General features: G+C 35.5%; 2 protein-coding genes across 2 annotated transcripts; both read right to left on the minus strand.

The window, feature by feature from the left end:
• Positions 1-15: 15 nt before the first annotated feature.
• On the minus strand, positions 16-12,640 carry LOC108209327 (protein VAC14 homolog). Its single transcript, XM_017380171.2, has 20 exons — positions 12,211-12,640; positions 12,025-12,138; positions 11,867-11,932; positions 9,102-9,191; positions 8,908-9,027; positions 8,770-8,798; positions 8,525-8,667; positions 8,334-8,428; positions 8,092-8,178; positions 7,870-7,977; positions 7,603-7,694; positions 7,385-7,466; positions 6,597-6,662; positions 5,993-6,108; positions 5,764-5,884; positions 4,742-4,903; positions 4,493-4,621; positions 2,608-2,676; positions 1,546-1,839; positions 16-514 (listed from the first exon to the last, which is right to left on the minus strand). Exons 1-20 carry the CDS (start codon positions 12,298-12,300, stop codon positions 428-430), a joined length of 2,160 nt encoding a protein of 719 aa, XP_017235660.1. The 5' UTR covers positions 12,301-12,640; the 3' UTR covers positions 16-427.
• Positions 12,641-13,762: 1,122 nt separating this feature from the next.
• On the minus strand, positions 13,763-26,787 carry LOC108209065 (nuclear pore complex protein NUP155). The gene is made up of 13 exons (XM_017379781.2): positions 26,342-26,787; positions 24,654-24,823; positions 23,798-23,924; positions 22,420-22,682; positions 20,187-21,846; positions 19,894-20,106; positions 19,468-19,715; positions 18,967-19,378; positions 18,590-18,768; positions 16,927-17,281; positions 16,079-16,297; positions 15,531-15,799; positions 13,763-14,269 (listed from the first exon to the last, which is right to left on the minus strand). Exons 1-13 carry the CDS (start codon positions 26,498-26,500, stop codon positions 14,152-14,154), a joined length of 4,392 nt encoding a protein of 1,463 aa, XP_017235270.1. The 5' UTR covers positions 26,501-26,787; the 3' UTR covers positions 13,763-14,151.
• Positions 26,788-27,870: the final 1,083 nt, after the last annotated feature.

Consider the following 27,870-nt stretch of genomic DNA (forward strand, 5'->3'; position numbering starts at 1 on the left):
CCATGAACGTATATATGTCTCGAAACAAACTGTGTATATATACAATTAGAATAATACTTTATTTTGGCACTTGTCGCCGCACATTAATAATTGAAAAATGGCATTTTCTACAATTAATATCTACCTATAGCTCATATGGTTTTCCAATAAAAACAACAGAACCATATGAGCATGTGTGACACATTAAGCATGTGTTCACAGGGAAAAAGAATAGCTCAGGAAAACTCAACTCAAATTCATTGACCCATCATCCTGACCATGGTTGGGAGTATAACTAAACAAGCTACTATGACATACAATTTACATATTATACCAGAACTAACCTCATCCATGCCTTAAACATTGATATTTGCATCAGCTGTCATCTAAAACTAGCCTCATTACATGGCGAGGAAAAGAACTGCAAAGCTATCGCTGGCCTGGACCACTACGAGCTGATCTTGAGTCTTGACAAGGATTTGTTAATTTCTGGCACGATAGAAGGTCTTGGAGCTTCTTCAGGACTTTGCACATCCTGTAAAATCATTTGACAACAATACACTTCAGAGGGGGGAAAAGGAAACATATCAAAAAATATCATTTCCATACATCTATATGAGTTCTCTTCTATCCTCAAGACATAACTGCTCCTCCAGAACACTTGTTAACCATCTTAAAAATCTACACACTGAATTCTATGGTTCATCGTAATCCCTCAAAACACACACACACACACACACACACATATACATCCTTGGTACGGCGAAAATTTCTAACTACAAAGAGGTTATTCTACAATAGAGGTTGACATATATTTATAATTCTAAAAATTGATTAATAAAATGAATTTAAAATATTCATCATAAATTTTAAATAACATATTTACATATGTAATACATACATGAATGTGAAAGATATATCACAATATTCAAGAACTCATTAGTTATTATGGATGTGCAAGTAAAAGGAAAACGTTTTAACACAAACAGTTAAATTGTTGTCAAATAAAAATGAATAAATAAATATTTTAAAGCATCTAAAATTCAGTGAAGTCGGATTTTGAAAAAAGTTTACCGATTGACGGGAAAAATCAAATTAAAAACAGCAGGGATTAGCTGGGCTTGTGTGTGTGAGGGTGTATTGTATTTCTGTGTGCTGCCCCTGGCGGGGCCGTTAGATTAGATTGAATGTGTGGCTGAGATTTGTTCTCATATCTCACATAGGTATGTGGTTCTCATTTAAGCACCTGCCTATATATATATATAACTTTAGGTCACAGGCAACTTTTAAAATAATCTGAACGGAAAAAGAATTTGGCAAAAGCACTAGCTTGGTAATGACCAAGCCAAAAAGGAGTCCAGTCTAATCTTGGAATATCACAAGATAGTATCAAATTCCATGGATAGCAACAATTCATCTTTTTTGTCTAGAGTACCCGGTCAAAACCATCTCAAGTCTCGCAGGCACTACTGCACATGCGGGTCAACATGAATCCTAATATAACATCAATAAAATTTGTATATTGATTAAGATGCAACAAATCGAAATTTAGGAGGTTACTCGAACCTTAGATGCCAACATAGGACTGTAGCGGGACTGTGCTTCAGATTCATAATACATACGATGCTGCTGCTGCATTTGCGCAAACTGCTGCAACCTGGACGGAAAATTCATTCCACTGTGTGCGTTTTGCAAGTCTTCATCAATTTCACCATCTCCGGATTCATAAGATCCACTGGGCATGTTATATCTATTTGTATAAGGATTTCCTGATGATGATTGGTGAATATGTTCCCCGCTGAAGGAGTAGGATGGTACTGTTTTTAATCGAGTCCGTAGAACTTTAAAGGCTGCACTTTGCTGCACTCAACACTAAATGGATCAGAAGAGAATAAAGAGCTTATAAACCATTATTTTCAGATTATATTGCAATACTCAATCTGGTGATACCATACAGACACCAACAATTAGCTATTTCCGTAAGTGGAGATTTTTAAGCCTATAATATAGTTATGGTTTAAAATGAACAAAAAGAGCCAGAAGAAAAGGTTGACTGCACACTAACATCTGCGACAAAAATTTAGAAAAGATGTATCAAAGTCAACGGATGCTTTCCTTGCTGTTTCCTAGATGATAACATGGGTGCTATTAGCACATAACACCCACTTTATCTGCAAGGCATAGGCTAATGGATACCCCTCTACTCTAGGTGAAAAGAGGCCAAGGGTTTAAGCCTTGGTAGAGGCATATTTGAGTGGGTATTCAAATTTATATAATTAGCCTCAACCAAAGAAAACAAAAAATTACACCAGTTTCATGAATCAAATAAATAACTTCTGAATTACATGGTGCTTGTGGATTTTTATATATGCAATACAAAGTCTGCTACGCACCCTTTGTTAGGTAACAGTGATGATGATGTGGGCCATACATTGATCAAAAGTCTTGCACATTTTTTAAGTTCCCTATCTTGTGTATAATGTAACATTCATATCTTTCAAATCCATGAGGATGTTAGAATGATCATTTAACAAATTAACTGCTTCCAGATGCAGAGTGATAACTATTGCCCTGATAAATATTATAGTTTTGTTCCATATCCTAAAGCAAAATTTGGAGACAAAGTACCTGAGGTAACAGCATAAGAAGACCATACAGAGCTTTTAACAGCCATATGTGCTTTCCAGGTTCCAGCAGCTGAATCAACAAGAAAACATAACTTTTACATAAATCAAAATAAAAGTATAAAACACTACAAGGGCTGCTTTTCAGTTTTATCATGCTATGATGCACTGAATTTAAAAAATCGCACGTAATCACAGACTAACTAAAGCATCAATTGTAAACGAGTCAAGAATTTACATGCAGCTCTTCAGAGAAGACCTTAACAGAATTCTATTGATAGTTAAATCTCCATTGCTGTTTCTCACTACTATAAATGAGTTCCTTTATAAGAACATATAGTGTTCCATAATTTAATAATGCTAAAAAAACGTGAGTTATGACGAGCATAAATAACTACCTAATAGACTGCATATTTGAGTTTTTTCTTTTCTTCAATCCTCAGGCAAAATAGGATATCTAAATTCTAAATGCAATATGGTCTTATTATCTAAATGATTTGTCAGGGTTGTGACTGAGCAGTTACAAGCTATTAAATGGTCCCTGGCGGCCACTAGCGCAAAAGAGCTTAATACAATGTTGGACCCACATGACTAGTGAACAAGCTCTACTGTGAAAACTGATATGATAAGATGTGACCTAAGTAATTAAACAGCTCTAAACTGCTTCATTAGTTCTTACTGAGGAATTTAGAGCTGAAATAACACGGAACATTGACTAACATACAAGGTGTATAGATATTACAATCTAACAATGTGCTTGTGATGGGAATGAGAAATTAAAATATTATTTCGTATTTATTCTATGTTATTATTTAGGAATGGATTTGATTATAATTCATTATAAAATTAAACTACTTCATATAAACAGTTCAGTATAAATATATGGAACAGAATAAGTTAAGAAAATAATTTGTTTCCATTATTATAAGGATTATACTTGGAGGTTTATCTTTAGAAATGTACTCTACTTACAAGGAGATGTAATCTATTCTTATACGAAAGACTTTGATTGATTAATTGATATTGAGAATTGTTTCTCTTGTTATGGATAGAACGTGGGGCAAATTCTTCTCTTGAAAACTCTTCGGCATACTGTTTCACAAGTGGTTGGATCTCATCGCCTTAGGGCAGTGAATTTTCCGGGATTAACTCACTCAAATGTATCTTTCTTTGCTTACTTGTATCACAACGAATTAGTATCAAAAAAATTAACTCTCTGCATCAGTTTAATACGGCGAGACGGGCCGTTTATCATTACGATAGGTGTCAAGTGGAAGGTGTAGTGATGTATGTAGCTGAGGCATCCTAACAGACCGGGAGACTTGAACCTTTTTCCTACATGACCCGATCAATTCAGGTCAGGCACTGGCCGTCTATTTTCATTGTTCAACTCTTTGACAACATGAAAAAACCAAGAGCTCTGCCCTCTCTACCTATCCAACCAAGGGATGGAAGGGCAGAGGCCTTTGGTGTCCCCTCCAATCAATAATTGGGGCCTCACAATCACTAGCCAATATGCTTTTCTCTCATGCCTTTCTTCGTTCATGGTTCGATACTTTCTAAGATGTTAAAATGTAAGGTATGCATAGTAGCACCAATGAGCAATTGTCATATTGATGCTTATGCTGTGTTGAGTATTTCAACTAAAAATACAATACAGAGTAATAACTAGTTACTTTGGCTCAGGATAAATTATGTTGAGCATTTTAGAAATGAAGTGTTAATGGCCCCCGGTATAAAAGTATATATCTTACCAAATCATGAGGTGGTCATTATAACAAAAGGAGTGGTAACATGAGAAAAAATAGAAATTTAAAGAAAGATCAACAAAGGTAGTATAGCTATGCAATTCTATTTAAAATTCTAAAACTTGGGTTAATTTGAAGCACCTGCAACCTAAGATATGCGAATATTGGAGTCTCCAGCAAATTGATTAATTTGTCCAGCTGAACTAAGCACTTAACATTGATATCCTCTTCGGCCAGAGACTGAATGACAGTACTTGCATGCTCGTAAGTCTGTAGATAAATGCAATTACATGGAGCATCAGTACAGCGAACGTGGAGTAATTGGTCACCGCAATAACACACATAACCACATAATGCAGAAATGGATAGCTCAAAATTCTTAGCTCTTGCCTGAGATAATAGGCAAAGACTGATTATTGCCATAGGTGAATGGCACCACGAATTATACAAGGCAAGATATAAGTCTTTTCCAGCCTCATTCACTGAGGATTTCTTAAGCAGATCTCGAAGGTGTGATAACTCGGATGAAGTAAGTAAAATTAAATTCAAAGCCTGCAACACAACTGAAAAATGTTAAGCTGTACACTAAGACATTAACAGGAGGCCTTCCAATTACTTTGTTGGGCGGCATATAAGTACAGTAAAACCTCTTTAAATTTATATCCTTAACCCGAAAAATAATATTATTTTAGCAAGGTTATTAGTTTATCGATTAATGAAAATTCTATTTTTTTTATCAATAACTTATAAATTTATTAATTTACAAAATATTTCATGCAAAATATAATTATTTACTCATAATTCAACATGCATACTGCAGTAATAAATCAAATATCTATTTGTACTGAGCGTCAAAATTAATAACCACACGTACCAAAAATATTTAATTAATTAGTTCATGCACCAAAAACACAGTTGAAATTGCAAATTCTAACACGTATATATTCATTGCATGCATATGTATTAGCATTCATATATTCATCAGAGATCAGACTGTATCTGATTTTGAGAAACTAAAGAGCTCAACAATTGAGCATTATTTTAGCAAAGTTGTCCACAAAATATTTTGGTATTATGTGTTACATAAAAGAATTGTATGTTTAATACATTATTATTTTATATTTCTATCAGTCCTTGAGGACTTTCTAAAAATTATTATCTTATGCATTTGGCAATATTATTATTTATCCCATTGGCCTAAGTTGGAACTGCGAGAAATTATTATTTAATAGAGCTTATTAATTTATCGAGGTTTTACTGTACTATAGGGTTTGATTTTGCCTGATAAGTAACCCCACTCAAATTATACCATATACACCATAGCTAATTAAAGCGGACTAACGATTTATAACATGGAAATATGTATACATCACACCATATAATAACTATGACAATTCATAGATTTTTGCAACCTGAACCATAATAGATGCAAAATCCAAGTCAGATTCACCCTCAAGTATTGTGGAGACCTCACGATAAACTCTTTCAGCATCCAAAAGTACACACAGTCGGCGTATTATCAAAGCCCCCCGTCTAGAAATAAAATTAAACAATCACCAACCCAAAAAAAATAGTAAAGCTTATATAGAGGATATCAGCTACCTAAAGATTGATAACTAGGAGAAAGGGGAGAGAACTCACTTCTCTAACAAAGAGTTGTCAATACGAAAACTGTGGACTAAAAATACAACAAGCTGCCGAAATTGCATCGGCTCACTAGCTATACCTGCATGCACCTCAAGCACCAGGAGCACTACCTGAGGAAAGATACCAAAATTTATAAATCTATTAGAGATTAAAAAAGAGCATTTTGCTCCTTTATTTAACATAAAAGCCAATAACAATCTTAAATCCCATCTTCACGTGTATGAGATAGATCCCAACATTGTTGTTGAGACTTCAAACCTAAACAATTCTTAATATTTGAATTCTAGCTCTCACTAAATACTTAACTGAAAGCACCTGATAGCGGAAGTTAGAGTTTGATTTTCTCCATTTATTGAACTTATGGTTTTTAGTGTGTGCATGTCAAGGTCCAAATTGTCACTGAGTCTTCAATTTATATAAAGATATAGCATGAGACTGTTCCTACTTCCTACCTATGCCTAACTGAAAAATATTAGCTCAACTGGCAGGAGTGGAGATGCAGAAAGGGATTAGGATAAGGAATGACTAACCATGAAATTGAAAATACAATTTAAATTAAAGAAGCAACCTATCTGCACATTGCAAAAAGGAATAATACCGCATCGGAGGGATCTGATAGTGCCTTCAGAAGAGTGTCAAAAACATCATTCAGAAAAGTTAGAACCTGTTTCAGTTGCAAAAACAAAGTGAGAGGCAACAAAAGGTAAGATGTGTCTTAGGAAAAATCATACAGATTAACAAAATGAATAAACCAACAGCAAGGAAGTAATACACAAAAAGAGAGAGTGCTGCCCTATCTGTCGATAGCTAAATTTGTAACTTTACTATAAATAGTTAAAAAAAAGAGTGGTAAATGTGCAGTATCCTAACTATGTTCACTTGGAAAGAATGAGTGAAATTTATTAACAGAATATAAGGAGAACGAAAGTATGTAGGTGATAATGGTAAACAAGCATGTGAAAATAGAAACCTTTTAATGAAATTCGTAAGGAAAATGAGGGGAATCTAGTTTAAATTTCTACGAAAGGAATGGAAGTGTAGAAGAGTATAAACAATCAGATGTTCTTCCATCAAAGAGGTACAAATCGCATTCCATTCTCCCCTCATTTCATTCCATCCAAGTGGACATAACATAAGGAAGAGAAAAAGCTTGCAATTATGCAATATGTGCCAAAAATTGAGCCTTCTTTTACATTAAAAAAATATCTGCCTCCCTTTGAATGATTTAACAGCATCAATTCTCGCTGAGAAAAAAGAGTCATGATTGATTCTCTTTTTTGAACATAACTTAATCTAGTGCTGCATTTCTCTCTCTCAACACCTACAATACAATTCAACAATATAAGGGACAGACACGAGTAGGATGACAAACAAAGTTATTATTACCTCCGTCCGATGTCTATTTAACAGAGCAGACATCCAGTGTAATGCTTCAATGCGAGTAGCCTCCCATTCACTTGACAACTGGCTAAAAAATGAAACAATAAAAAAGGCTAAGTTCAGCATACCCCTGTATATGCAAAACAAATGTTCGACTCAAAAGAGACATCATAGATATGTGCATTATTAGCACATAAAATTGTATTCGGCATCAAAATATATACCTCCTAGCAATAGAGAGGATTGCACCAACATCAAAGCCTTCAGCTGGATCAGCCTCCATACTACGAAGTTCTACATTAGTTTCACGAGCAACCTGATGTAGATTTATAACACAACCAGTAAAGCAGATTTTCAAACCATATGCAAAGATACTCCTTAAAAAAAACTAAAAAATACACGGACAGCGGGAAGAGACCAGAAATAGAGAAATTGATATATTTACTCCTGAATTGCAAGTAAAAAACTCTTATGGACCTCCATTGACTTACAACACATATTTTTTCTTCTTTATCAGCTATGCAAGGCAAAATGGCACCTAATATATCAGCATAATACGGAACAAGCTGCTCCCCGCCAAGTTTCACAAACTCATTTATCTGGAGACAAATCATGGTATTCAGAAGGGTATAACTAATATCTAGCTAAATTTCAGAGAGAATCTAAAGCAATATGGAAGAATTTTATGACTTTGAATGTCTAAATTTCCATACCCAAGTAATGGCAGTCAATCGAGTAAATTCATCTGGGGAAGCTGCCCTCTGAACAAGTATTTCAGCCATGCGACCATAATCTACAGACTTCAAATGCAAGCACTACTTAAGTCCGAAAATAACAAATAATGTAACATTTGTAATATAACATTAGTTATGATTTATTACAAAGATAAGATACAAATCACAGTAACAGCAACTATATAGAACTAATAACGGTGCTTTTTCCAGGAAAGACTTACTGGAGAATTCTTAATCTCCTGAAGAAACTCCGATAGTGCAGAATCAGCTTGTTGTCGAATTTCATGGCTTGAATCACTTAACATATTAAATAGGCCTTACATTGCATCAAGATAAAAAGGTGAGCGAATGAAGCTATACCTAGAGAGCTTGACTGGTTGAATCTATCGAAAATCAAATCAAGATTATTTACCATCAAGAAAATCAGGAAGAAAACCCAGCATGTCGATATCTGGAACACTGTCCAGTACGGTGATCCACCCTACCAAGAACTGGCGGACGTAAGGATTGAGGACATTCATACGCTCCCGCAATAATGGTATAAATTCTTCAATGCTGATCATAAAACCCATAAACAATATATCATGCAACTGAGAAGTGCATTGCTAATCCTTTACCACAAGAAACAAAACCAGACTATTTAATGAGATGGAAAACCTGAATTGGTCACTCTCCGTGACAATGTCCTGCTTACAAGAAGATTGAAATCAAGATGTTACTATATGAATATATACACAAACAAAATAAAGGAAAACACATGTAGTCCCTATCAAGGTTAAAATAGAGGATTTATACCTTTACAAGCCTATCTAAAAGATGAGCAGCACTCTGTACATTGGCATCTGAGTCTGCTGAAAGTTTACATAAAGCATCAAAGATCTGATTAAAGAACACAATAAAGTCACCCCTCACAACCTGCACAAAGGGCTAATATGAGGAAAATTTGCAAAATACACCAGCTGCAATATATTTATTAAATTCGATCTCACCTTGGCAATGTTATATAGGGCTTCACACGCATAATACCGAACTCTACTATCTTGGTCAGAGAAGGAATTAATCACTGGTGGTACAATTTGCTGGAAGTTCACATTAAATAATGGGTCATCAGTACAACAACAAAATGAATAGAAAGCACTTTGTAGTATAATACATTTCAGCAAACTGAAGACCTGTCGTCAGGAAACTGTGATGTATGCACACATTATTAAGGGAGGAAGAATTTGATAAGTTATATATAACATAAACAATAAAAGAGCTTCCACCACATCAAGATAATTAATGAATGATGTTTATATCGCCTTTTCACAACTAGGTAATCCTAGGGCAGAGCAAACGGTCGGTTCGGTCGAAAACCGAACCGAACCGAAATAACCGAAAACCGAACTTTCATATTTTTTGAAACCGAACCGAACCGTATTTGCATTTCAAACCGAACCGAACCGAAATTACTTCGGTTTTTTCGGTTCGGTTAAAGAAAAACCGAAGTTTTAAAAATAAAAAAAAAATTAATCTATAACACCCATCAAACTAAGATTCAATACCAGGCAAAATTACAGTAGCCATAGATTCCTATACACCATTAGGCCTGCACTACCTGCAATACTGCTATAACCCCACTATCTGCAATACTGCTGTATCAACACAGATTCAAAAGTCTTGAAGTCGCAATAACCCTCTTGAAGTAGCAAGGAGCTGGTAATGTGGTGTCGTCGATCTTGGTGGTGGCGCAAGACGGGGGTAAGGTGTGTGGCTGCGGCTTGCCTAACAGATGGGCTTTAGGGTTAAAGTGTTTAGACAGTAGTCGCAAGTAATCAGAGTAATCAATAATGTATGTAAATTATATATACTATTTATATTATATATAAATATAATTTATAAATTATATAAATATTTAAAACTTCGGTTATTTCGGTTAAACCGAAATTTTGTGTATCAAAAACCGAACCGAACCGAACTTTTAGTTCGGTTATAACCGAAAACCGAACTAACCGGAGTTTTAAAAAATTCCGGACCAAACCGAACCGAATTTGTACGGTTCGGTTCGGTTAGTTCGGTTTGGTTCGGTTTTGCTCAGCCCTAGGTAATCCTTTCAAACAAATCATGACTAGAGGTTGAAATTTCTCTTTGCCATGGGAAGAAACTGCACGTACCAATGGAAAATCAAAAAAATAAATACTAAAATGATTCATTAGAGACTTCCAGCAATAACAAAACTTTCTCATGACAAAATGATTCCATTCAAATTTCATCATTGATCTTAGACACCCCGCATGGAAGTTGAGGAACTTCTACAAACACAAACCACGCACCCATCTAGAAACCAGCAACTGGAACATGAAAACTTGGCCAGAAAAGCCATTTTCCCAGTAGACCTTAGGTAATATGGTTTAGGTTATCTTTGGCAAGTGAATGCCTATTAGGAAGGACAATCCATAAAAGAACATCATCTTGGATCACAGAACCCTCTGCCAATAACAGGACTTACTAGAGATTCTTGGGCTCAAGAATCCTTGTCGCCAGATTAAAAATTATCTTTGAAGAAACTGAGGATATTAATTTGACTTGAAATGATAATAAACTAGTAACACAGATCCAGAGACTTATTATATGATTTTCACGAAGAACTTGTGCGATAAATCAGAGCTCCATCATACTTTTGACATTTCAATCTTTCAATGTTAGATACATTGCCCCAACTCTTTATTTAACCTCTAGTATCTGCGTTGGACAATCAACAGTCAGACATGGATATTCTCACACTCAAATTGTTTATATTGGGCCAAAATCAATGAGAAACATCGAAAAAGTAAAAAAGCCATCATGGACCAAAATTCAAATGGAATAATCTAGTTTGGAACTATAAATATATTCCCGAATGTAACACTTAGACAGGTGCCTTTGTTGGATACTTCCAACAAGTTATGGTAGTGTGGCTACGAAAGAGATCCCCTTCTATTTAGATTTCTTTATCTTGTGATATTTCCCGATTGTATAAATATTTGCTGTTTGGATTTGCTAAAATGTGTGTGTGTGTGTGTGTGTTATTCCTTCCTAGGGAAAGTTGATTATTTTCAACTTACATACTGTTCCTTTTTTAATGTGTAATTTCGTAGTAATATTTAAAGAAGCAGGCACTTGTGCAACTGAAATTTTTGTACAGAAGTATAAGATAAAGCAGTCTCACAGGTCCAAAACTCACTTAGGCCAAAAAAGTAATTAATATGACTTCATTAGCCTCAAAACTGTTAACCCAATTAGCTTTCGAAACTCATCTCTCTTTTTTCAGCTAAGAGTTCAAGTTGCCGGTTAGAAAGGAATAAGAAACCAGATTACCTGCATCCTGTTTAACGGAAGTACATGTATGTTGTCAACCAATCCTACCAGACCCAAAACCACATAAATAAAGCTTGGTTAAAACGACATTGCTAACAACATTCAAGCATCTGCACGCTATAGATTTATCCTCATCTATGGTTATTCATGTCCATATGGAAGGAGAAGACATCACATTACATAAGTTATCACACCGATGCAGGAGGATTGGGGGTTTCAGGAATCTTATTAAGTAGCAGGTATTTATAGTTTCCTAAAACAATATAACTTAAATGTTGCAAGCAACTTGCCGCAACAAGAATTAATTTCTTAGACATTCCACTCAATAACACAAAAGATCATTTTTCCACATTTTACTCAAATCAACTACCAACATTCAAGTAAATAAAACAGAACTCGTAAACATTTAACCACCAACCTCTAGATGCTGCGAAGCTTCACTAGTGAGACCAACAGTAGCCGCCGCCAAACCAATCAATCCACCCTAAAAAAAACAATTCACATTCCAAACACTTAAATTTTAACAACACCACATAAATTCCGGAACTAAATCATCAAAACACAAATAAAAACAACCTTCCGGTGATTCGCCTGAGGCGAGTAGGTGTACTCATTAGTCAGCAAATTGATGACAGCCGAAATCCTATCGTGATCTCCGGCCGCAGTCAGTTGCTTCACAATTCCTTCCACCTGCCACATCAGATCCATCAATTACACACAACCAAACCAAACACTATCCAACACAATCACACACATATATACCTCTAATGCAGCATTCTTGCGCTTTTCGTAAAGCTTATCAGCTAAATTACGAAGAACAGAAGCGGGAATCGCGGAGAGAGCGTCCGCCATGGCATAAACCCTAGCTTCTTCTTGTTTCAAGTTGATCGAAGCAGAGCAACTTTAAATTATGAATAAAATTAAAAGAGGCGTTTGTTTTAAGTGGATTAAAGTGATGATTGTAATTGTGAGCTTTGCTTGTGAATTGTGCCTGATTATTAATGTGAGTTAGATCTAAAAGCTATTGAGATACAAAAACGGAAAGGAGAAACGTAATTACGGTTGTGAGTGACGAAAAGGAAAAGGGAAAGTTGCCAAAAAGCAAACGGCTCACTGCACACATGTCTGTTTCAGGAAACTTCTATCTTTTTCCTCTTCGGGTTTCTCTTCGGACCTCAATTTGGGTTTGGTTTTTTTTTCTAAAACTTACGTGATTTATCCAATAGTAAAAGTAAATTGAGTTCGGTTTGACAGTAATCACAATTCACAGGCGATCAGGGGCAATTTAAATTAAATCACATCTCAGTATTACCCCTCGATTTGGGAAAATTGATTTGACCCGAGTATAAATAGGATTTGTCAAAATCGATCGATTAAATCAGATTCGCAAGATGTATTGTAAAATTTATTGAAATTATAAAATATTATGTTTGTAATATTGATTATATTATTTGTTTATATTTAAAATAATAATGTTTAATATTTTAGGATACTTCAAAAAAAATGATTAATATTTTAGGTTGTTAATTCAATGAGTTATAACAATTATAGCCAATAAAAGAAGATTGATTATATTTATAAAGAAGGAGAATTTATTATTACCGTTGAATTTTTTTAAGAAAAATTTTATATATTCTTTATTTATAGTATGTATCCATGATTTTTAGTCAAGGGTTCCACATTATATTAGTCTTTTTTTTTTTTTGACAAAACACATTATTAGAGTCTTGGAGATACTCTAATGCTACATATATTAAATTAGGTGCAAATTTTGTTGCAAAATAATTTGGAATGGTTGACATAACAGTTCAGAATGATTTTTAAATATAATTTGGGAGATTAATGTATATGCAAGAGTTACATTATTATTGTTTAAGTTTTAATCAATAAAAATATGACAAATAAAATCATTTAAGTACTATAATAACTTATTTGTCAATTTGCAAACATTATAAGTAAATCATTACATAATTATACGTAAAATTATCCAAACATTTAACCAACTTATAAACTGAAATTTCAAACAAATGACTCAACCCTAACTCCTGAGTCCTGATGCATACCAAGGGACTGTATTAATACAAATTTATTGTATTAAATTTAAAACACATTGGTTTATTTAGATATAATACAAGTCATGTTTCAAGACGGTGAGACCTGCAAGAAATAAGCTCCAAATCAGTCTTACTTTCTGAACTAAAATTGCAAGAGAAGTCGTCTGAGCTTCTGCATCCATGCAGATAAGAAAAGGCAGAAGCAAACTTTTAGTGAAAAGAAACTGTTGACTTTCTTAGCCAAGAACCTCGTGATCAACTTATAACTTAAAACAATAAGTGACCTATTATAAGAATAGTCAAACATCCTCATGTTACATCAAGTTTTTCATACACATGCTACGTCTAACTAAAATCATACAACTAGGAAATGCCTGATTTGTCAAGTTGCGTAGGAACAAAATACATTGTGTTACCTGGTTTACATATAGAACCAAGCACTGAATTATCCTGATTTCTATATCTTCAGACTTCACACATATTTGCCTCTGGACACGGGTATATTTATATAAAGGATGAAAAATTTGTAGATGAAAAAATTGGTAACATCATCCTTTATAATCTACATGGTAACACACCTAAACAATAATAAAACATTTCTATGACTATTATTCAGATACATACAACAGAGAAATGCTTTGATTGAACATCAGAATCGGTCAAGATGATAAGGACTTAAAAGTGACTCCTCGAGTTCTCTAAACCCACGATACACAGCTTCTGTCTGATTTTGCGGAAGGGGCAACCTTCGCACCTCTGTCATATATCTGTTTTAAAAAATTTAAACTTAAATAAGGTTTAATGTAAAGGAAATCAAGCAAGACTGTTTTGTAATAATTTAAAGATAATGCAACAGGTGATATTAGCATCAAACAATAATCTGGGGTTTGATCCTCCGGTTGACGTAAAAAATAATAAGAAAGCTGATGGCCCTATTTAAAAGTTAGAGGAATGAGAGAAAATTAGGGCTAATTATAGATGAATCCTCTGGTATTGGTCTTTGGTAGCTAGTGGATCAATCTACTAATCAAAACAGTTAACTCAATCCGCTAATTGCCAACAGGACCAATATTTTGGACTCATGTTATGTTCATAAAAGCCTAAATGCATACACTATACTTCAACAATAATACTAGCAAAGTGCTGCACGCGGGTTACATGCAATTAATCAACCCAACCCATTTACTTCGGGTTTATAGTATTTTAACCCGTCATAAAAAAATTATCCACTAACCCAACCTTCCTATCTATACTTTGGGGAGGGTCTGGGTGGGCTGGGTTGATAAAAAATAAAAAGAATAAAATTATAAACTTAGCTTAGCTGTGTATGTTCTTTCTGAAGTTATCCGTTTCTTCCCTTAATTTATCAGTTTGCAACTGTATGCTCTATCACTATGTTATAGATCACCTGTAAAGAACTATTTACATTTCCTTTCATGTTGTATATCGTCTTAACTAGCTCGATTCCTTTTTGTTGGTTGTTTGTTCGATTTAGTGTGTCAGAGAGAATATCATTGGAGTTGGATTCCTTTTATACCAACTCATCTAACTGAAATTCGAATTTACTGATATGATAATATTATAGTGGGTACAAATCATGTATAGTGTATACATTGAATAATTTAAGACATTCCATGATAGAATCTTGTCACTAAATATCTGTCGTTGGACCGCCCTCGTGCTTTTTAGAGTTTGTGGAGTGTGAAGTAGAGGAAGTGCTCACAAGTGTAGGGTTTGTAATAATTAGTAATAAAATTTATATACCGGTTAAGTTCAATGAAAAACCAATACATGCTCATTAGTGTATAGTGTAATGTTGTTTATGGTATAATGTCGGATTGGGAAGAAATTAATAAAACCCTCACCCAACCAAATTAAGTCGGGTTTCACAATTTATACCCAATTAAAATTCGGTTTAACTATTAGCCGGTTGGGTCGGCCAAAATAAGGGGCGGTTTGGGTCAGTTTGGTCAGTTTAATTGGGTTATGAGCACATAATAAACTCGTATCGAATAGAAAGAACCAGACCTGTTTGCAGCACTAGTGATCTTGTCACGAACACCTTGTTTACTTGTACCCATTCTCTGGGCATACACAGACATAGCCCACTCCCGAAGTACAGTCAGCACTGAGCGCAGAAGCCGCAACTTCAAACTTAGTGGCTGCGGAACTACTCCACTGGATATCAGCTGATCATAAGTATTAAAAACAAGCTCAGTTGATCCCTTGCAGGCAGCAATCAGAGCCCTTGCAACATCTTCATCCCCAACAGATTCCACTCCTGAAGTTAATCGGTCCTGCAAAGAATAAACAGCTTTATTAGACATGCAAAGCAAGTTTTGCCATTATAACAGGAAAAAATATTTATCACAATTATTACAAATCAACGTACAGTATAAAATAACATCATACTTTCCTCACCAAACTGACATGAAACAAGCACGGGCGCAAATATATATCACGATTAAAGTTTTAAGAAATTAGTGGCCTGGTAAGTGGTAACTTTTTTTTCTGTGCAAGTAGCATACATACATGTACATATATATAGTATAGCATTAAAAAGAACATTCTCTTACCAGGGAGGCCTTTTCAAGATGAAGACACAATGTCTCCAAAGGTAAGATAGATACATCTCCAGGGTAGATATGAGACCCAACTCTTTTTAAAACAGAACAAGCTTCAGCAATGCCTCCATTTGAAAGAGCTTGATCGAGAAGTCTCGCCCAAGTCTCCCTTACGATGCTACTATCAGCATCCCCCGAGTAGTTTGCAAAATACAACATTTCCAAGCATATCTGCAAGTGCAGAAAAAGTCACAGTAAACTCTCAAGGGGTATCAACAGAATATCAAAAACTCGCAGCAGCGAAGATCAGGTCCGATTAGTGAGAAAATGCAAATGATGACAATTTCTGGAAAAAAGTGCAAATGATGACATGAGCTCAGATTCTCTCAGCAACACAGGATTTTTAATCAACATAGATACTACCAGTGAGCAAAGAGGGCCAACGAAATATAATCATAGAATACCCCAATACAAATTTTGAAGGAGAATATATTGTTGCACGGCAAAAAAAAGGCAAGGATAACCATTTTCCAGAAAAAGTCAAGGATAAATGGATTCAGAACTGACAATTAGGTACGGAAAATATTCTCGGGGTGAAGCTTTATCATATGAAATGTAATAACTTGCTCAAGGGCAAACAAAATACTAATTTTAAGTAGATACTAACTATTTCTATAGAGCCTTTCACAGTTCTAAGTAAGAATCTTAATCCACAAGTTCACTTTTCAGTAAAAGCCAACATGTCAAGATACAAACTAATGCAGAACCATATATCTAAAACTTTTACAATAATAAGGCATGTTATACAAGACTAAGCATGATGCGAGAAGATAACAAGTAATGAACACAGAAGCATTTACCTCCCAAAGCTCGAAGGGAACAGCATATTCATTGTATAATTGTGTAATACTCCTCAATTCCAGTGATAATTCTTTCGCCTTCTCTCGTGCTGTCCGTAAAATATTGGCATCATACATGACGCCGTCAGTTGGTATATCACCTGCAACAGGTTCAGACGGGTACGTGGAGGCCTCTAACTTAGAAGCCATTGCCTCCAATTCATCTTTGATCTTTATCTGAAACTGAAGAACGGTGAGTTTTCCTTCCAGTAAATCCAACAGTCCGTCATCTAAAGCACTCCTTGAAGAACCTACTATGCCATCACCATCACTTGCACTCTTTGCCTGTAGCACTGCATTAGTCAGGTATTGACGCCTGACATTAAAAAATAAATAAATTTCAGGAACTATACAGGTAACGTTAAAATAAGGCATTACTAACAGATACTGGAATGTTCAGTCAGCTTTATAATTATTAATCAAGATGTGAATAAAATTTGTTCCACTGTAGTGTGATATTAACAGCAAACCAAGTCTCCAAACAGACTTCCGAAGTTACAAAGACCTGGCAATCTATTTTCGAAAATTTTAATGATACAGAGAAAGGAATTATTAATTTCATACCTGAATATGAAACCCATAACTACACGAAATGAGATATTGTACTCTAGTGTCATGTTACACTTAAATAGAAATAGATATATATTTAATTTTTCACAAATATATGTTAAATCAGAGTAATACGTATATATATTACATAGATGCAATTTGTATTATAACAAAGAACTATATAAATAAAAATACATTTATTTTGTGTACTATAATGTCAACATGACGCTAACTGTGTTTAATCTTCGTGTTGTGCCCACAATTGACGGATCTTACAAAATCCACATGAAACCATTGTCCTTTTTAAAAGACCAAGGGACAACGGTTATATTTGAGTAAGTAAACACAAAACAATAACAAGGTAGGATGATATTAAGACAATTCCGTTGACCCTGTCAATAGACGGTTTTCAGAAAAAGACCCATCAATTCCCTCAAAAGACTAAAAAACCGGATATTGGCTGGAACCACTTTTACATCAAACAGCTTGTCATAAGCCTCACAGATCAAAGAACAATAAGAAATGCAACCTCAACCAACAAATAAACTGAGGACTTGTTGGCAAATAAAGTTAAAGCTCATTAACATACACTCTTATGTGACATTCCTGACATACAAAGCAAATAAACTATTTAGTAACTGTAAATGTTTATAATGCCATCAGTATATGTCTTTACATATAGATGAGAAGCTTCTGGTCCAGTGGGTCAGTAAAACTCGCAAGGATAGGCAGTATTACTAAACCAGACAAAAACAAGCAATGGAACCAAAGACGGATAAAGCCGGTAAACTATACGATATGCAAGCCTCTCCGGACCAAAAAAATTCCAAAATAAAAATAAACAAACAAGTTTCAACGATATTTTTAAAAAACAATACTAGAACACATAATGGAAGGGATGGATGACCACAGCATTGTGTAATTTCTGGATCTCATACGAAGATATCATATGTGCACTTCTTCCATTTCTTCACTCACATTGTTACATAACAGCAAAAGTCTTTTACTCATATAATTAAAGATTCAGTGTGCTGACAAGTATTAAGATATAATTTTAACAAGTACAGATAAAGACCTCTGTTCGAGTGTAGGGGCAACTTCATCATTTGTGGAGCGCCTTTCTGCAAGTCTCAACAATACATGAGCAGCTAAGACATGTTGTCTTTTCATGACATAATACTGTGCTAGAAGCTCAAAGTATTTAGCTTGATTTGATGGAACTGTTGCTGATGCCATCGCAGAAGCAGCCCTGACCTACAGAGGAAAGAAAGTGCTTATAAGGCCAATTTTAAATATTAACTTCCCTCCAACCCAATTAAGGTTCCCAATGCAAGCTTACTGCATACCTAAACCAGAAGTTGATAGAAGTATATATTTTTATTAAAAAAAAAAAGAGATATGATATGTTCTGAGATAAATTTTTAAATAAACAATTTAAGAGCAATAGTCAACCTCTTGTAAAGGTTCACGACAAGCATTTTGCAGGAAAGGAACTAGATCAGGGCCTCCAAATTCTAGCAATTCCTTTTCAAGGCCCAAATTAATTAAAGTTCGGTATAAATAGTCATGGAAAACTCTATCAGGTGATTGTACACCAAGCTGAACAATCTGGCATATATATTTTTTCCGAGAGGCTGGATCAAGAGTAGATTGGGCCACAGGCCTAATTGGAGACCGCAATTCCCTTTGTGAAACATCACCCTTCAAAGCACGCAAAGCATTGGTAATAATCTCATAGCACTGCTCACGCTGAGCAAGTGCATATTCTCGAATTCCTGCATCTATATGCTCATTGGAAGCATCCCCAGCAGGATCTACAGCTTGTGCCTTTTGCAGTGGTAGGCGGACCACAGCTTCATAGAATCTGGAAAGTTTCATGTTACTACGTAAACATACAAAATGCAGTATAATATAATTAGAAAGACTTCTGCACTTGTCGTAAAAGAAAATGACCTTAAGTCCTCAAAGCGTTTACAAACAGTTCTCAGGTCTGCAGACTCTGGAACTTTGCTCAAATAACTAAAAGCTTCTCTTGCAAGACTTTCCCTTTCCTCCTTATTAGGGGTAGCAACTGCTCGCTCAAGACGTTCAACAGCCAAGTAAAATTTGTAATCAGACTCTTTGTAATAGCTTGGACAACCATCACGTAGTCTACCACTTATATCATCTACTGTCCCCCTTCCATCAGGACCTGTATAATACTGAAAGAGGAGAAGAGTTAACTTGTTAAGAAATTAACAGAAGAAACCAAACATATGACATACGTATAACTAAGCCAGAAGAAATGGAAGGAAAAGGGACTGAATATTTTTAACCATGAGGGTATGAACTGCTACCGCTGATAAAGAAAAAGACTTTGTAGAATCTTAAAATAGTTACCTCCATCAATGCAGATACAAGCCTTGTAGCAAGTCGGTCACCCTCCTCAGAGCAGACTAACTGATGAAACGTTAACTGAACCAATGCTCGTTTTATATTCTCATCAAAGCCCTGAATTAATCGTGTGACATGATGCTGCGAAAGAAGTTGAAGCAGAAACAAAGCTTCACCACATCGGAGGAGCAATTGCCTGGTGCATTCAATCGCCCTCACCTGCATCACATATCAAGTAAACATAAGTAATGAAAAAGAGAAGGGAGAATAATTGCAAAATTGAATTTTTTTTTCAGAACCTCAAATGAAGCTAGTTCTGCAGAACTATAGGGAAGCCGTTGCCTTTTATTGGATAAAACAGCTTCGCTCGACTCAACATTTCGAGGATAGGGTCCAAACAAATTTCGAACCATACTTCGGTCACTTGCACCCAGGTCGGAACCCATTCCAATTAAAATTGAACCTGTCAAGTCTCCAAGACCAGAGACACAGCCATATAGTCCACGCCTCTGATTTTTTCTAGACTTAAGGAACCTCTCTAGAGAACGAAGTTTGTCTTCAAGGACTTGCATTGCCTCTATTGAAAGCCTGCATACAATTATACCGTTTTCATCCATACGATCTGATGAAGCTATATCACATTTCGAGACCATGACAGGAAACTCCCAAAGAGGTAAAAGTATCCTTGATGAGCATAAAGAGAGCCCTTCATAAGCACCAGAAAATACAGGGTTGGCCTCTTGAACAACCTGACCCATGCTAAACCCACTAGCTGCAGTTCTGGTATTCGACAAACCACTGCTACCTTCAAGTTGGGGTACTCCAACAACTCGTGGGTCCTCAAAAGCCTCAGCTGCCTTCTCGGCAACAACATTGCTTATAAGGTTTTCAGTTTGAACGATCCTTGCAGCTATCATTAGACACATTGCAGCTGCCTCTCCAGCTCCGAATCGATTGAAGAAATCTTCTAATATTGATCTAGGGGAGCTTGACTCGAGCAACCTCCTCAGGATGTCCACTGGACGGTTGAAAACTATTTCCATCATGCCCATGGTACTGAACACCACAATTTTCCTTCTAGGAAGTATATGTTGAGTTTGAAGCTCACCCCTAGCCCATATCTTTTCAGTTAATCTTTCACAAGATTCCATCGACCTATCAAATCCAAGAAACTCCAACTGAGAATATAGTGACTGTAACGTGGCTCCTGCCTCCGGCATGGGTGAGATATCTGCCACAAACAGCATGCGCCCTTCAATGGGCAAGGAAGATACAGATTCTCTTAGTGCCTTGGAAGTTCTAGCACCTGTCCCTATGTTGCCAGATGATGATTGTGTAGTTGAGTCCTTGTTCACAATTAATAGGGAGGAAACAGTGGTCGGAGATGAATCAGAAAGGACAAGAGTTCCAACAGCATAATAAGCTGATTCTATCTTCAGAGACAGATCATCATTATGTGATCTACTAGCAAGAGACATGGGTCCAAAGGCAAGCCCACCACCAACCCCTAAAGGAGGCGGCGGCCTGGTTGTTACAACTTTTAAGCAGCTAGGTTTCTGATGACTATTACTGAAGCCACCCAGAGCTCCCACAGAACCATTATTTCCACTAGATTGAGTAGTTGACAGGTACATTCTCCTGCCATCTGATAGAACAGCAACAAGGTGTATCCATTTTGATTCTAATGTTGATAAAGGAGAAATGCAAACTATGGAAGTCTTTGTAGATCGACTGGTTCTATTTCCTGATGCTTGCCTACCGCCATAATGTAAATCCTTGCTGATCAAATTTCTCTCTTCTGCCACTTTCTTAAGAGGTCCATCCCCATTTGGCCCCAAAGAATAAACTTGGATTTTCATCTCTTCTGTCCGAGCATACAACGTCTGCCTTTCATTATCAACAACCATTTCCACAATTGGGTCAACAGCTCCAAACTTGAATACACTTGGTAAAAGCCATCTGATTGATATACAAGACAGAAATTTATATTTAGAAAGCAAGTCCTAGTCTAAGTGAAAATCAGCATATCCTTTCCTAGTATAAAGATATATACAGCATATCCCAAAAAACCAGCAGCCAAAGAAGAACTACAACAGATTGGATCTAGACAAGATTGCCCATTAAACTACCATACTAAACTTAATATACAATCAATAACTTATATGGATCTACATTTAACACAAAAACATCTGTGTGCATGATTCATCATATACATTTCAATTTTTTAGACTGCCAAACAAAAACATAAGATATACCTATTCACTAAAAATGGCCTACAGCCAGTCATTGCACAATTTCTGCTGGGGGCATAACATGCTTAAATACAACTGTTCGAGCATCTAATATATTTATATATATTTTTAGTGACAATACATGAGTCAGAGATCCTATGACTGAAAATATCCTTGAAGAAAACAGACTTTAGGAAGGTGGTTCAGGTAGCTCAGCTGGTTAGAGCAAAGGACTGAAAACTTATATAGAAAAAGAGCTAACAGGGCAAAAAAGACCTGTAGAAAGAAGAAGCAAACACACCTGGAAATAACGCCTTCCAGACCTGCTGTCACACATACTTTACGACAATGCTTATGCCAACCTGAACCAGTAGTATACTGTAGTTCATATATGTGGCCATCACGACCAGACAGGAAAATATGACCTCTATCGGTACACGCAACAGATGTCATTGTTATACCATCAGATGGTACAATATACTGCGGCAAAGGCTGTAGTGAAACCTCAGCAAATGGATCAGTTCCATCACCTTTCCGGCTGCAGCACACTCCCACTAGGATTATCTAAGCACAATCATAGGTATGTGTCAATAATCAGTACACTAGCGCAAATGATATAGGCAAAGAGGTAATGATCAACCATTACTACTTATCAAAACAAAATCATTAAAGATAATAAAAATGGTAATTAAGATGTACTCCACATGTAAAATTAACCACTAAATGTAGAGAATAATAAGAAATGAATATAGAGCAAATATGAGGCATCACTTGGTTCCTACTGAAGTACACGAGTGACGAAGGTTCGGCAAAGTTAGTCGGGATTCTATAACATTGCTGAAATTTTTAGTCTCGCTGTTGACAGAGAAGCTTGTGATGCAGATGTGTCATAATCTGAAATGAGCTTTTGTGCAGGACTTTTAGCCTCTCCATCAAAGCTAGAGAACTACCAAGTGTTGGCTATTCATATTGATACGATCCTGCCTTGGACCTAGGCACTAGGATCAGGGGTCTTGCCTATAAATGTCACTACAATGCTCCTAGGCTCATCTTGTATGCCTTAGAAACCTTCAACAATGAGCCAGCTCTGTCTGTGGAAGTGTTTCTTAACTTGTACAAAGGTACAAAAGTTGCTATGAGTGGGTGTAGATGCTGTGGTTTACTCTTTTTAAAAAGGAACATAGGTGTTTGAACCTTAATGGCAAGAAAATATCAAACTGTAGCCTATTCTCGTGAACAATATCCATATTGTATTGGAGCTGTTAGAACTTGCCAGCTCCTGACAATGAGAATGCTAGCCTTCATCTTCATTTATCTTTTTTAATTCTTTGCTACATCTGATACGGCCCTATTATCATGTTTTCTACATAAACATGTATTATGCTTCCCAGAGAGGGCTATATGTGACTAAGTGCTTCTGTTACTCACAAACGAAATGAATGGCTGGTCAACTGAATCAGCCATTAAAAACACAATGCATATATTAGATAAAAAAGATAATTAGACTAAATGGAGGGAAACTTGCAACCACAGAGTAAATGATATATTTACAGAAGCACTTGCAGTTAATAAGGTGGAGGCATATTCAATAGCATAACATTACATTTGTGTACATTATACACACGGATACATGTGCTTTCAACATGCTATAGATAGGAGGGCAAGGGGGATGTCATCACCTCAACCGGAGTTGCCAAGATTAAGAGATACTGAATGGCCTCTACAAAAATCCCAGGTTTAGCTTTGGCCAAGCCAACAGCACATATAGCTTCTTCCTCTCCACTATATTCAGGACATTGACCATCCCTATAGATAAGAACGTTAGAACCTATTTGTGGACACAGGAAAGATTGATTGAATAAACAAAGTCAAACATTATAAAAATTTAAGCTGCCATTTCATTTAGCATTAGTTCCAGCTGGTCATCACATCTAAAACTAGCTGTTCTGTAGATTCACTGTTATTATTTGTGAGAATTAATAACAATCCCAGATGGAATAATTATTATAATCAATGCCTCGTCTGAGTTGTCTTTATTTTTAAAGATCACTATATCCCTGTATAGAGTATTGATAGTGAGTCCACATATGCTATCCAAAGATTAAGAAACCGAAACAATGATAATCCCTTCTTCCAACTTCGGTTGCTTGCATTTCATTTACAATTGACCTTTGACCCCCGAATGACTTTCAGTTCTTATCCTATGCTACCCAAATAAATGTCATGTGGTATGCCTGAGGGTGTTGTCGACAAGAAAAGGTAGACTTAAAACACTAGTATATTGTAAAGCTTTTTAAGGCATGCATTAACAGAAAGCAACAAACCATTGTTGGAGCACATTTCTTTATACAGCAAAATCCGGTAAACACCATTTTAATTACCAAGTGCCAACATCCAATTATGACAACCATGTATTATCTACTCAAAAAAGGAAACAATGGGAGCTAGCACATTCAATTTAGTTTGTCTACTTCGTTGACAAGTTGCATGAAAGAGAATTATCATATTTCCAGAATCACGTAAGAAAGTTCTCACCACTTATCAAATCGCCACATGAATAATGTATTATCCACAGAAGCCCAGGCCCTGCGTATCTCTGGAAATATTCCACATAACGCAGTTCCTTCACCACCAGCCGCATTATATTTTTCAACTAATACAGGGGGCAACTCCCAAGTGTCCAATACTTCAACCAAAGGAGGCCACTACAAGAAAGATGTAGCATTATAAACTGGAAACTCGTGCATATATCCAAACAAGACGAACCTAATAAGCAGCAAGATATGCTTCAACATTTACAATGGCAGCCAATGCTCAGAAGTGATAAGAAGCCTATTGCCAAACACTTGAGATTAGTAATATATTAAACTACAAACAGGTATTGTAAGTGTTTTTTAAAGCAATAGAGAATGATATATATATATATATATATATATATATATATATATATTAACAATTAACCTCGTGGCAGGTCTTTTCTGTACTGAACTAGAGGTGGCAGTTTTGGGTTTGTGTCTCTAAACTGGTCAATTCTGTGTTAAGCTAAATTAAATTAAAAATTGAATGAGATTCTACCGACAGGTTATTTACTATTTAGTACAGTGTAGGTGACTAACTACCGGTAGTACCCCTCTAATTCAGTTAACTTCCCAATCCTTGCATAAAACCTTATACAGCAACAGATAAATACGTGAAGGATACATAAACCCAGAGGTTATCGTGAAAAGAATTGATATGTAAGCAAAACAATGAGGCACACAGGTAAGGTACAATAGAGCACGTGGTTTAACATTATATAATACAATATTACAAGTGAAATAACCAAATGTTTTTTCACGAAGAACATGAACTATAAAGTAAGAACCTTCAAATATTTACTTTATCTAAATACGGGAAAATATATCTCACATGCCTCCGTAATCGCCACAGGATTTTTTTTCCTAATGCTAGGTTTTTTTTCAGATTAATACGCCACTAAACTTTGAATATAAGGTCTACTTGAGCAAACTACTGCATCTAACTGAGCCAGTAAATGCATAAACTTCTAGAGTGTTTGTAGAGCAAGAACAGGTTATACAGCATTGTTTAGAGCTGTCTAAATGACACTAGAATACAAGAACAGCAGATTGTTCTAACATCTGTCCTCTTTTCTTTTCAAAAAAATCCTCAGCTTATCTCCAGTATCTCTAGCAGTAACTGAAGAACTTAAATATAGTCATTACACGACAGACACTGCCAGGAAAACCTAATAATATCAGCAATTGTCTGGAGAAACCAATTCACACACACACGCACGCACTTTTTGTGCCCCTCCTAAATTTAAAGCCAAGATAAATAACAATCCCGATAGACTAGTACCATCACCATGCCCGGCCTTAATTGCTTCTAATAAACCAAAGAGGAAAAAGAAGAAGAAGCAAAACCCCAGTTTTAACAATTAAAACTTCACATAAATATCCAAATATGACTGAAATTGTGATTTAAAAAATTGATTCTACTGCATTGCCTACAATAGGAAAACTAGAATATATCCAAAATCAAAATCTTTCCAAATTGTACTAATTCAAGTAGCCATACAAGGCAAAACCAACAAGATACAACACATCTTCCGCTGAGCTTTATAATCGAAACTCATACAAGTCAATCAAATTGAGCGAGCACAATGCAATACAATAACACATCATACAGAATATAATATATATATATATAATTACAGTAAGTACCTCTCTGGGATGAGTAGAATAGGGATGGCTGGAGTATCTGGAAGCTTCAAGAGCTTCCTCTAAATCAAGGTGAGAAGCCACGTCACGGCCAATTCGGTCACTAACAACGAGACCTGCGCTGCTAACATCGCTCAGATTAATCTCGTTTTCCCAGGACATGTCTGGAAAAACCGAGATTTGTAAACCCTAGAATTGCTCTCTCTGTGTGTGTGCGAAGAAGTCTAATTGGTCTCGGTTTGTGCTGGCTGACAGATCCGAAACTGCACTTGATTGAGAGGCTTTGAAGAGTTGTGTGTGTAATGTGTGTGTGTATCTGGAGAGAAGAGAAGAGAGGAGAGAGGAGAGGCCAATGGAGTTTGAGAGGGAGATTTCAATTTTTGGATTGTAGGGTTTTGGAAATTTGGGGGTTTAGTTTCTTGTTTTTTTGTTTTATACAGTAGCGGCCTAATTAAGCAACGTTCATAAATTACACTACAACACCGCCGCGTTTGGCTGCTGAACGCGGCATTTAGTGTCAATTTATAATTTAATTAGAAAAATATTGATATTATAATCAAAATATATAAATATATATTTTAAGATAATAATTTTATATTCCTTTAAAAACAAAAAAAAAAGATGATAATTTTATATGCAGCAAACTTAAATAAGATATAAGGAGCTGGGAATTATTCATTGCATTCATCATTTGATTTGTCTCCCAGAAGCATGATGATTATGAATATATTTTCATTTATTTTTTGAAAGCATAGATATATTTTTTTATGTGCATATTTGATCTAGTCTTGAATGTAGATTATTCCCACAATTTTTTAAAAAAAATATTTGTCAAAAATATTATTTTATATTAAATTATTATAAAAATCCCCTTTCAACTGAACGTAATAGAATACAACTTCCATATTTTCATATGATAATATATATACAACCAAAATCAACTAAATATAAACATATTACGTCAAAGAAAAAAAATAATAAACATATAGATCAAACCACAAAAACGAAACATGTAATATGCTAGCATGAAACTATAGGGCAGATTGAGTCTAGTATAGACGTACACGTTACAAATTACAATTTCATTGTTAGTGTCAATTAGGGGTGATCACGGTCTGGTTTAAACCGCAAAATCCGTATAAACCAATCCGATATTAATCCGATCCAAACCGAAACCGAAATGAGGTTCACGGTTTCGGTTCGACTAATTTAAAAAACCGTGGTTTGTGGGTTGGTTTCGATTTTATATTAAACCAACCCGTTATAAAACCGAACCGCATATTTATATATATATAATATATAATATAAATATTTTATATTATATATATACAAAATATTAATTTTATACAAATATATTAATTTTTTAGTTTATACTTGTTGGGTTGTTATTTACTTAGTTACCTTATCAACACCAACTACAAATCATATCAATTCAGTAATCCACGACTTCGATTCAAGTTTATGCATTTTATTAGACTAAAGTTTGTATTGTAATTTGACTATGTGAAATTATGTAAATGGAGACAAAATGA

The sequence above is a fragment of the Daucus carota genome, chromosome 2 (assembly GCF_001625215.2).
Source record: "Daucus carota subsp. sativus chromosome 2, DH1 v3.0, whole genome shotgun sequence".
NCBI lineage: Eukaryota > Viridiplantae > Streptophyta > Magnoliopsida > Apiales > Apiaceae > Daucus > Daucus carota.